The 12,816-nt window shown below is 44.4% G+C and overlaps 1 protein-coding gene across 1 annotated transcript in view; it reads right to left on the bottom strand.

Moving 5' to 3' along the window:
• The window catches only part of LOC143996626 (maternal DNA replication licensing factor mcm6), a 270,522-nt gene that overhangs the window by 9,027 nt on the left and 248,679 nt on the right, over positions 1–12,816 (bottom strand). The window contains exon 15 of the mRNA XM_077491792.1: positions 2,166–2,327. Coding sequence (XP_077347918.1) covers positions 2,166–2,327 — 162 coding nt within the window. The remainder of the gene's footprint in view (positions 1–2,165; positions 2,328–12,816) is intronic.

Here is a 12,816-nt window from a genome sequence, read left to right as displayed (position 1 = left end):
TTAGTCTCAGTTTTTGCAGATGACACAAAGATAAGCAGAGTAATAAATGCTCATCAGGATATAAAAAAATGACCTGAATAAAATAAAGGTGTGAGAAGACAAATGGCAAATGAGGTTTAACGTAGAGAGATGTAAAGTAATGCACTTGGGGTCAAAAAACAAACAAAAAATATTCACTAGGTGGAGACCCTCTGGGAGAATCAAGGCTGGAGAAGGATCTAGAGGTGCCAATAGATGACAGATTGAGTAACAGCATGCAGTGCCAAGCTGCAGATAAAGCAGACAGAATATTAGCATGCATAAAAAAAGGGATATACTCCAGGGACAAAAACTATAATCCTGCCACTTTATAAAACTCTGGTTAGGCCTCATCTGGAGTTTTTTGTACAGTTCTAGTCACTAGTCCTCTGAAAGGTATGTGCTGGAGAGAGTCCAAAGAAGGGCAACAAAATGAATAAGGTGACTGGATGACCTCAATTACGAGGAACGACTGCAAGCACTAAATGTATTCTCGTTGGAGATGGGACTCTCAAGAGGGGAAAATAAAGTGATCTACAAACCTCTCAATGGGGATCCCAGCATGGGAAATAAATGATTCAGTCATAGGGAGTGTAAAAGGACATGAGGCAACAATGAGACTGTAGGAGAAGCGATTTAACCTTAAATTGCATAGGGGGTTCTTCACTGTTAGGGCAATAAGGATGTGGAACTCACTCCCACAATTATTGGTAGCCGCGGGGAGTATGGATATTTTAAAAAGACTCTAAGCCCTTGTACACACAGTAGGACATTCCGACAAAATAAGTTGGATTTTGTCCGAAACTGGTGTTGCATACACACGGTCAGACAAAGTTGTCGGAAAATCCGATCGTTCGGAACGTGACGACGTTATTTAGTTATGACGGGACTACGTTCAGGCTAGTAGCCAATAACTTTGGTCTAGGAATTTGATCTGAGAATGCGTGACACTTTGTCCAATCGGAATTCTCATCATGTTGTTGGAAAATTTTTATATCCAGCTCTCAAACTTTGTGTGCGGTCTTCATCAGACTTTTTCCATCGGAATGTCCGACCAACAATCGGATTATCCGACAACATGGTCTGATCGGACATTTTCCGTCGGAATGTTCGACTGTGTGCAAGGGCTTAGATGTACTTAAAGGACACAGCATACAGGGATATGGGAAACCATTATAGACACCGATACACGTACACAGGTTGAACTGGATGAACAAATGTCTTTTCAGCCTTACCTTACTATATATATAAAAAATAAAAATAAAATGTATTGCAACCTCTAATTGATCAAGGGTGCAATTCAGAGGCTCCTGCAGACACTCAGTCAAAAGTCTTTCAGTTAGAGAGCTGGAGGAAGTAGCAATGGATGAGTGCAGTGGTCACTTCAATTGATTGATAACTGCAAGTATGTGTACTATTGTGAAGATGAGGATTGTAGTTTACAGATCTCCGCCTGCACAGTGACAGCTGCCGCTGAGAGATGGTTTTGGGAGTGTGGGGGTTTAACTTGTAACCATGTTACATCCTAAATATGAATCTAACATGGCATAAAAGGTGGAGCTGGGCTTTAAATACAGCTGGTGAACAGGATGGCAGTGGAGCTCCTGAAAGCAGAGATAAGGTAACGGAGGACGAGCAAGAGAAGAAGCCCATATATGTAACCTCTGCCAACACTTAGCATTCCTTGAGAAAAGAAGACTATCAATTCTTGAAAAGCCTCAGAAGTGATGCTAGACGTGACATAAGAAACAGTTGCTTAACATGAGAATGTTCAGCACCGCTAAATGTGGAACTTGTGCCACTGGCTGGGGCACTAGTAGGAGCAATACTTCTTTTATCTCAGTCGATTTCAATACCAAGCGATTATACTACTACTTTGCCTGGTGAGTATTGCTGAAGACTGGGGAGTGTTTACTGCAAGCAAATATTGCTACGGTGTTTGCAAACATACAGTATGATACAATTGGAGCTTTCTGGGAATAAACAGATCACAACTATTTTTGAGTGTTAACCTAAATCAAGGGAAAGACCAAGTGCCTGCTGTTATGAAAATATTAGAGTTTTTCTTAGTAAAGAAAGAGTAACATGTTGAAAACTGTTTTTTTTATGCGAGAAATGGGTTGGAGGGGTATACATGCAAACCTTACATTCTTCCATTTTCTGCATGTAGTAGACAAGTAAATTGGAAATCTGCTTATAGTCTGAAAAAGACATTTTTAATGCAGCATTTGAAGGTTTTTCTTTAGGTTCTTCATCTTGGTCGGTCTCCATAGCTTCCTTGCTATTGACGTCAAGGTTTTCATTTTCAGCTGAAATAGAAAAAATAAATCAAGAAGATAAAAACCATCTCTGAGAAGGACTAAACTTTTCTTCACACTCTTCTACTCAAAACTTGAGGGTCCCCCCAACATTCGTATGCAATTCTAAGCTACTTTTTACTCATTTACCAATTCAGCAGTGTAAAATGACATTTAGAAATTAGGTGCAAGAATTTTTTTGGCCTTTGCCAACATGATACACATTTTCTGCAAAAACAGCTCATGCATAGCAGCATTTTATAACTATAACAGGCAGTGCAGCCAAGAGTAAAACCACACAAGTTAACAGCATTCCTCATGTTTTGGTGGCCCTGGTAACTAATGAAAAAAAAAAAAAATATTAGGATAACAAATCAAAATGAATCCACTGAATGATGAGCATCACAGTACCCCAGCTGCCAAAGAAGGAGACCTGAGTAATAGGCACAATGTTAGATATGGTCATTCATGTTTGCATATGGCATCCAAACATTTGGTAGTGTCGTCAAGGAGAGTTTAAAAAAAAATGCACCGTCTCCATCCTGGACCCTTTTCTTGCCCAGAAAAATAGTAGTTAAGGAAAATGAGGAGTTTGGCATTTTCATACTTCAGATCACCTTGGTTCCTGGTTTCCTGAAGGAGCAGGTGCTGGTCCTGAAAACTGAGGAGCTTGAAAATGAGGTTTAAGGCGGGGGCCCTGGTTGGCTTCTGGTGCTGGGATGCAATGGGCATACTCAACCAACTGGCTCACTATAAAAGTGCTTTAAGCCAGTTTTGTGAAAGTCACCATGTCAAACCCTTAGGATCCTTGAATTCCCCGAGGGCTCGGAAAGATTGCCAACTACAGTTTTCAACATCTTTGTTACAGCAGCAGTTATCAAACTTTGGTTTTCAGGGTATGGAGAGCAGCAGTGTGATCATGCTGCCTGTCCTCCAGAAAGGAGAGCTGCTGCCCTGCATCCGCAATACATTCCCAAAAGCCATCCAAGTCGTTCTGGATCAATCTCAGATGCATTTGAAGGTCGAATTTTATTTGTTTAAGCCGTTTGGCAACTGGGTATAGTCTGCATCAGGGCAGAGAAAATAGGGCCCTCCTGTGAGGCAGAGTCAAGAGGCTCTGTCTGGGTAGCCATATTAGTGCTGCTGGAGGCATCCTGCTCTCCAGTTAAGTCCTGTGCTGCTGTTAAATGCTCCTGTCCTGCAAAGTGGAGCCGCACTGCAAGGGAGAATTTTAGACCTGACATTCCAAAAGCCTGTCCATCTATTTTTATTTTTTTTACTTTGGGCTTTTCCATATCAATTTTACTATCCAAAACATGCCAATCACAACAAATCATTAAAGCTACACACTGTTACTGTAAATTTACATTGTCCCTTCTATTTCTGTATGCGGATGATGGCATTGTAATTATTTGAATAACAAAAAAAATCCAAGTACCTTTTTCCTAATTGATATACAGCTGTCACATGATCCAGTTCTTTCCCAGCCTATCTGCAGGGAAACATAAGCAGGAGGAGCTTCTAGTCCTCTGCTGCTGGTCCCTTGTAAAAAAAACAAAACAAAAACACGAATAGCCTTTGGAATACAGAGTAAAAATAAATAATATCAATAAACTGTTTAAAATCATACAAATATACTTGAAATCAAATCTTTATTTTTTCTCAATAACCTGATGTGGGCAGGTTTCTGTCAGTCACAGGCTGTGTCATGGCCCTCCAGCCTGTGTCTTAGAACAGGATGGGGAAGCCTTCAGTACTCTACATGTATTATCCCACCCCATTGTGTTTAGCTTGCATTGGGCATGCAGGAGGAAGGGAGTGGGCCATCATTTACCACTGTGTATACTCCCACATGCCTGACTCTATAGTCACATGGGCTGCTCAGATGTGATAGAGAAGAAATGCTCAGCAAAACCAATTCAATAAAAAAAAAGTGCAGAGTTGCCACCACAGCTGCAAAATCCCTAGCTGGACCGTGTGACATGAACAGAAGGTGGCGATAAAGAGCAACAGAATCAACTAGTTTTTTTGCAAACTACAGAAAACAAAACTCATAGTGAATAAGGGAGCATGAACTGTATGTAATACAGTATTGATAGTTTTTGTTTTTTTTATGATGTGGGTTTAGTGACATGAACTACCACAAAAAAAAACAAAAAAAACCCTGCAGTTTAACCCATTTTCAATCTGCCTACTTTTGAAGAAAATAAAGATTAGCAAAACTTCTACATTTTAAAACAAAACCCAACATGGACAGTAAACATTCACTCTGACATAAAGGAAAATTTATTGTCAAATACTTACCGTAATTTTCCTTTCCTGATGGACTCCATGGCAGCCTACGTGTGGGTTGACCCCGCCTCCACTCCAATGCTATAGGACCCCATTCAAATAAAAGAACACTCACCACTCCACACAGTGTTCCGTAACTAGCCTCCTCATAAGACTTATGGGTGGGAACTCCGTCTGCCATGGAGTCCATCAGGAAAGGAAAATTACGGTAAGTATTTGACAATAAATTTTCCTTTTTCCCCTGACAGACTCCATGGCAGCCTACATGTGGGAAATAACTAGCCGACCACACGGGTGGGTATGCTTTAAACAGAAAACATTTAATTTGCTTTATCAACCGATAAAATCTTTAAACCAAAATTTACAGAGGATAGAGAAGCAGGCTCAACACAGTAATGTGACATGAACGTATTAATAGAAGACCAAGAGGCCGCCTTGCAGATTGTGTCAGGAGCCACATGCCGAGCCGCTGCCCATGATGCTGCCATTCCCCTAGTAGAGTGAGCCGTCACCGCCTCTGGAGGAGCCAAGCCCTTTGCCCTATATGCCCGTTGTAGAGTTCTTACAATCCAGCTGGCCAGCGTCCTAGTTGAAGCTTTCTTGCCCTTGTTGTACCTGAAGGTAGGATAAAGAGATGCTCCGAGCGTCTGAAGGGGGAAGTGATAAGAAGATATTCTTTCAAGGCTTCTCCAACATCCAAAGGGTGAACGTCATTAGAATCTGAAGTCCTAAAAGTAGGCAAGACAATTTCCTGGTTCTGGTGAAACACCGAAGTAACATTTGGATTAGATCCCAACATGGAAATAAGGACTACTCGGTCCGGAAAGAACGTCAAAAAAGGCTCTTTGAAGCCCAAGGATCCAATTTCCGAAACCCTTTTGGCTGAGGTGACTGCAACTAAGAAAACAACTTTTGCTGAGAAATCCTTAATAGAGAGCGGGGATGGCCCCGTCATACTTAGACCGGAGATCGAGTCCAGGACCAGAGGAAGATCCCACTTGGGGAATCTAGGCTTTCTTTGGGGTTTGAGTCTTGAAGCTCCCCGGAAGAACTGACGAATCAGTGGATGCACTGCCCAAGATGTACCTGAGAAAGCCGATAGAGCCGACACCTGCACCCTGAGGGAGCTTACCGATAAAGGAAGATCGAGGCCGGACTGCAAGAAGCTAAGAATGTCCTGTACTCCTGGATGTTCAAAAGGTCTATTCGAAGAAGAGCAGAACTTAACAAATTTGTCCCAGATTCTGCCATATACGTTGTACTTGATCTCCTTGCACTCATCAGAGTGGAAATCACACTAGATGCACAACCAATGGATTCCAGCCTCTTCCTCTCAAGAACCAGACCATCAGTCACAGAACTGCTGGGCAAGGGTGCAGAACTGTACCCTGAGAAAGAAAGTCCGGCCTGAGAGGGAGAGGTATGGGATCTCGAACACCGAGTTAGACCAGGAGGGGAAACCAAGGCCTGTTGGGCCAATAGGGAGCTCTCATTACAACTTCTACTGCTTCCACTCGGAGCCTCTGAAGGAATCTGAGGATCATGGGAAGTGGAGGGAAAGCATATGCCCTCCTGAACCTCCACTGGTCCATCAGAGCGTCCGTCCTGCAGGCCTGACTGCAACGACTTCGCGTGTAAAATTTCTTTATTTTGAAATTGCAAGGAGAGGCGAAAAGATCCACTTCTGGACTGACCCCTAATGACAGGATCCACTTGAAGGTTTGAACATGAAGAGATCATTCGTTGTTGTCCAGTTGAGACCGGGATAGAAAATCTGCCTGAGGGTTCTGAACTCCTGGCACAAAGACCGCTGAGATGTTCATCAGGTTTTTCTGTGCCCATGATAGGATGGGTTCGACCTCCCGTAGAAGAGTAGAGCTCCGAGTACCCCCCTGCCTTTTCATGTAGGACACTGCCGTGGTGTTGTCTATCCGTAATAACACGGACTTCCCCTTCAGAAGGTGAGAGAATTCCTTGAGAGCACACCCGGCTGCCCGAAGTTCCAGGACATTCAACCCTGGTAAGGGGAGATGAGTGTCCCACTTGTCTTGTGCAAGATTTGATCCGTAGAGAGCCCCCCAACCTGTCCCACTGGCGTCAGTCATGACCGTGACCCAGGAGATGGGGATGATGGAATGACAGTTCAGCAGATTCTTGCACTGTAGCCACCAAAAGAGGCTCTCTCTCATGGTTTAGGTTATACAAATACTCTGATTTTTGTCCCCTGACTTCCACTGCTTGAGAAAACCTGCTTGGAAGGGGCGAAGCCTCCACAAAGCCCATTTTACCATCGGGGCTGTCGAGACCATCGTACCAATGATCTTGAGACACTGAGAAGCTTTTAGGTGCTGTGTGTATAGAGCCCAAGAGACTCTCTCGTATTGTCGGTATTTTTTCATCCGGGAGAGAGATAGTACTCTGCAGAGTGTCAAATTGGGCTCCTAGATATATTAGCCATTGGATCGGCTCTAGATGACTTTTTGCCAGATTTAGAAGCCACCCGAAGCTGGACAGAGAAGAGATTACTTGTTCCCGGTGCTTCAGCAGTTGTTCTCTGCTTTGGGACAGAACCAGCAGGTCATCCAGGTAATGGTACAGTCGAATACCTTTTAACCTGATAAAGGCCACTACAGCCAGGAGGACCTTTGAAAAAACTCGGGAGAGGTCGTCAACCCGAAGGGGAGGCAAATAAATTGGAGATGGTCTTGACCTACGTGAAATCTTAGGAATTTTTGAAAATCCTTTTCTACCGGGACATGGAAATAGGCGTCCTTTAAGTTGATCAAAATCAACCAGTCTCCCGTCTGTATGGCTTGTTGAATGGTCGAAAGAGTTTCCATCTTGAATTTCCCATACTCTATGTATTTGTTTAGATAGGTGAGATCTATCACTGGGCGCCAGGAACCGCTTTTCCTTCGAACCAGGAAAAGAGGAGAATAGACTCCCTGAAACCACTCTTCCTTTGGCACCTGAATTACCGCTCCTTGAGCCTTCAGCAGATCCACATAAGAAGACAGTACTTGACTTTGTTCCTCCGAGCGAGGGAGGAGGGTGGGTACGAATCTGGGAGGAGGGGAGCTGGAGAAGGTCCATCTGTGGCCCACCGAGACCGTTCTGACTACCCAGTAATCGGAGATCGAGGCCACCCAAACGTGCCGAAAGAGGGATAGCCGAGCCCCCACCCGACCTGTCTGGGCGGGCGCAACCTCAGAAAGACTTAGCCTGCTCGTGGCCACTGGATGACTGGTTCTTGCTGGGCTTACGAAAGGAAGTCTGACCTCTGTACCAATTCCTTCTGAAGTCCCGACCCGGTTTGTAGGAACGTGCGTCCCTTGTCCGCTCTGGGCTGCGTTTTTTATACTGTGGTCTCTTCTGACCTAAAAGTCTTCTGTCCTGGGGAAGGAAGCCAGACTTTCCACCTGTAGCACGTGTAATGGCGTCATCTAACTTGTTACCAAATAACGTAGAGCCCTCGAAGGGGATCTTACACCACGCCTGCTTAGAAACCGGGTCCGCTAGCCAGGGACGTAACCACAAGGCCCGCTTAGCCGTAACTGAAAACAGCATCACGCGTGCCAACAGACGGATTAGATCAATGGACGCCTTCCCCAGAAAGACTGCCGCCAGCTTCAGTTCTGCTGCTGCTGAATTCTTAGCCAGATCCTCGGAAACGCCCTTAAGGAAGGTTTCCACATTTTCAGACCAAGCTTCCATGGCCTTAGACATAGCTGCTAGTGCCAGGGCAGGTTTGCAGGCCATCCCAGCCAGACCATAAATCTTCTTAAGGTCTTGGTCAATTTTCCTCTCCAGGCCGTCCTTAAAGGACACTGAATCCTCCAATGGGAGGGTAACGTGTTTGGCCAAACGCATCAAAGCCGCATCCACAAGGGGGGCATTTTCCAGATGCTTTACATCTTCTAATTTGAAGGGATACAACCTGGAAGTTTTATTAGTCATAGAGGACTTCCTGTCCACTTTACTCCACTCTTCCTCAAAAATATCTTTGAGTTCAGTAAGAAAAGGAAAGTTTGGACGTTCCTTCCCCAGCTGTTTGAAGAATTTCTTCTGCTTGGCTGGAGGAGTAGATGAGTCTTCCCACTTAAGGGCTTCCTTAACTGCCTTAATCAGAGGGGAGACCATAGGAAAGTCGAAACCCCCGATATCTTCCTCACCTAGGAACTCGTCTTCCGAAGTCGCATTAGATGCTGCATAGAGCTGGGAAGTGCCCGGATCATCACGGGCCTCATCAGCCTGAGGGCCAGACAAGGAAGTAGATTGACTCAGGTGTGAGAGGTGTCCATGTCTCTCAGAGACTGCTGCACCACACGTTTCACCAGGGATTCCATACGCTTGCTTTCTGATTATTTTTCTCCAACCGCCTGGGCATAGCATTGATTACACAGCGATTTGCCCTCCGGGACTCGAGTCCCACATGCCCAGCAGGCTCTGCGATCAGAGCGACTATCATGGCAGTGAGAGCGGTGTCTGGAGGAGGAATGTGAACTTCTCCTCTGATGATGAGATCCATGCAGTGATTCCCTTCTGGATCTAGACGAATGGCGATGTGGCTTGGCAAGGTCTTTATCCTGAGGATCCAACCTGAAAGGGCTAACAAGACAGGAAGGGGGGAAAAAAATGGCATCAAAAAGAAAACGCAAACAAATGTGACTGTTAATTCCACCCCTCTCCTTATCAGCACATACCTAGTGCGTAAGGGCTGGCTACTTAAAGGCGGTGATTTGTCCATAATTTTAGGACAAAGAGCGTCACGATATAAGATAGTCTGCAAAGAAAAGATGAGGTCTCAAGGGAAAGCACATAAATATATCTCACTTAATATTTAGAAAGAATTCATTAAATATATATATATTTTTTTTATTTTATTTTTTTAAACAAGATTACCAAATTAAAACTTTTTTTTTTTAAATACATGTATTCCAACATGCACACCCTGCATCTAATTATCCATAGTAACGATGCTCACATTTGCAGACTTGGGCTGGAGAAAACAGGCTTGCTGCTTCCGATGCACTGACATACCCAGTGAGACTGAGGCAGCAGTCTGGTTTTTAAAATCCCCGCCCATGACGTCACCGCCCCCTCACCTCGCACTTGCGTAGTAGAGGGATGGCCAAACTGCGCCCGTGCGGCCGATTTAGCTCGGTCGAACTGCGCACACACGCACACCAAGCCTCAATATCGAAAGAGGCTACTGCGCAGGCGCGTCCAGAACGCGGAAGACAATGCGGCGACCTAGAAAGCAAAGCGCTCCAGCCGCCATACAGGGGGAATAAACAAATGCCAAGGAATAGCCATAAACATATACAAATATATGACTGCCATGGAGAAAGAAAAAACTCTTCAGACCTTGCCAGCCGTAGTGATTCCTCCTGAACGTTCGTCCGGGGCATACCGAGGCAACCACCCTCATACAGGGGACCGTGCAGCCTCAAAGATACTCGCCCGCCCATGGCTGGGTACTGAGCTTGCGCCGCATAGGTATGCAAAGAGAGAAATACGAAATCCAACCAAACAGCAAGTGTAGGTCCAAATGGAGGAGGACAAAAAAGGAACACCGTGTGGAGTGGTGAGTGCTCTTTTATTTGAATGGGGTCCTATAGCATTGGAGTGGAGGCGGGGTCAACCCACACGTAGGCTGCCATGGAGTCTGTCAGGGAAAGAAGATTTTCTGGAAATCTGGTCATAAACTTAGGTTAGATTATTCAACCAAGAAAAAAAAAAAAAACAACACACACACACACACACACACACACACACACAAACCAGATCCCTAAGCGGGCACGTCTAGTAGTGAAACTAACAGCTTATTTGGACTAGCTTGGTCCAAAGCACCTACCCTGTTTCCCCTAAAATAAGACCTAGCATGAGTGTCAGTGATGGCTGCAATATAAGCCCTACCCCCCAAATAAACCCCACCCTTTTTCCCCAAAAATAAGCCCTACCCTGAGAATAAGACATAGAAGGACTTTAACTAGGGCTTATTTGGGGGTAGGGCTTATATTGCAGCCATCGTCGACAATCACGCTAGGTCTTATTTTAGGGGAAACAGGGTATTTAAAATTTCACTAAAAGCTAGAGATCAGCTTTAAGCTCACCCCTACTGTAGACAGAAGTAAAACCAAAATTGAAAAACTTTAGACATACCGGTAACGGTATTTCTAGGAGTCTTTCAGGACAGCACCTGGAGAGAGAGCAGCTCCACCTATTTTCTCAGGAAACACTGCAGTCACCCTGTAAAAGACTAGACACTTCCACCATGGCCTCAGTTATAGAGTACCTTCAGCCATGCTGAAATTATATAAGCAAAACATAACCCCTGCAAAATAAAAAAATTCACAATCAAGGGGGGCACATAGGTGCTGTTCTGAAAGACACCTAGAAATACTGTTACCGGTAAGGCTAAGGTTTTCTCACCTCGTCTTTCAGAACAGCACCTGAAGATAAGAGTACTTACTCTAGGGTGGGACCACCGCCTGTAAGACTTTCCTGTCGAATGATTGCTCTGCAGCTGAGAGCACGTTCATCCTATAGTGGCGGGTGAAAGTGGAGAAACAAATCCACATGGCTGCTTTGCAGATCCGTCGTGGAGAAGCATTCCGCCCATATTGCCACCAAATAGGTTGACCCCACGGTGGGGGGTTCTACTTCTGCGACCTCATAGGCTTAGTTGATGGCCATACGAAGCCATCCTCCTATAGTTTTAGAGGCACTTCAACCCTTATGCAGCCCCAAGAACAGAATGAACAGAGAATTGGATTTTCTGAATTCCCTTGTGACCTCAAGTACAAGTATCTTCTTACATCCAAAGTGTGAAACACCCTTTCTTTAGGACAGGGTGGTGCTTGACAGAAAGTTGGTAGGACTATCTCCTGTGATCTATGGAAAATGGAAAAAACAGTCCTCAGAACTACCCGATCCGGGAACAGATTCAAAAAAGGTTCAATAATAGATAGGGCTTGTAGTTCACTGGTTCTTCTAGCTGAAGTAACAGCAACTAATAACGGTAGCATCAAATACAAAGCCTTAATTGTCTGGCATCTTCTAGAGGTTCAAAGGGTATTTTTGTCCAACCCTGTAAAATAACTGAAAAATCCCATTTGGAAAAAAATGTAAATGGCACTGGGCTAGCTCTTCCCAATGCCCTAAAAAAAACCTAACGATTAAAGGGTCCTGAGATCATGGTCGCTCCAAGAATACCAATAAAGCAGCCACCCGCACCTTCAATGTACTGGCCACCAATCCCTTCTTCCATCCCGTCATGGAGGAACTCAACAGTAACTACCTCCTGCGGAAAACTTTTTTTCAAGTACACCAGGCGTTAAAACATTTCCAGGTTTTGAAATAGGATTTTTTATAACAGCTTACCTGTAAAATACTTTTCTTTGAAGTACATCATGGGACACAGAGCCATAGTAGTTCCTATGTGGGTTATAGGCCACCTTTAGGTGATGGATACTGGCACGCCCCAAGACAAAAATGTTCACTACCTATATAACCCCTCCCACTACTGGGAGTACCTCATTTTTGTAAAAAAACAATACACTGCCTGTCCTCTTAGGACCTGGTCTGAAAGTGACCGCGCAAATTCATAAAACAGATGTTTTGTTTGTATTGCCAAATAGACCTTGACCACTCTCACCACGTCAAGAGAACGTAATGACTTTTCTTCCACAGAACGAGGTTCTGGAAAAAACGAAGGCAAAACAATATCCTGGTTTAGATGAAAACCTGACGCTACCTTCGGTAGGAAATTAGGATGAGGACGCAATACAACCATATCCTTATGAATAATCAAATATGGATTTTTACAAGAAAGAGCAGCCAACTCAGATACTCTTCTTGCAGAAGATATGGCAACCAAGAAAATTATTTTCCTCTTCAAGAGGGCCAAGGGAATATCTCAAATAGGCTCAAAAGGCTGTTTTTGTAAAGCCGACAGGACTATAAGTCCCAAGGGTTCAGGGCTGACCTAACTTGGGGATTAATCCGCATTACCCCCTGAATAAAGTTACAAACCAGAGAGTGCGAAGCAAGTGGTCATTGAAATAAATAATGGTAAGGCAGACACCTGGCCCTTGATAGTACTTAAGGCCAGTGTCATTTCTAATCCCATCTGTAGGAATTCAAGGATCCTACCTATGACCTATTTTCTGGGGAGCCAACCTCTGGATTCACACCAGGAGACATA

Source organism: Lithobates pipiens, unplaced genomic scaffold (assembly GCF_037356315.1).
Source record: "Lithobates pipiens isolate NorthernLeopardFrog02 unplaced genomic scaffold, aLitPip1_a1.2 Scaffold_19, whole genome shotgun sequence".
NCBI lineage: Eukaryota > Metazoa > Chordata > Amphibia > Anura > Ranidae > Lithobates > Lithobates pipiens.
Note: the sequence above shows the minus strand (reverse complement) of the source record. Positions and strands in the feature narration are given on the sequence as shown.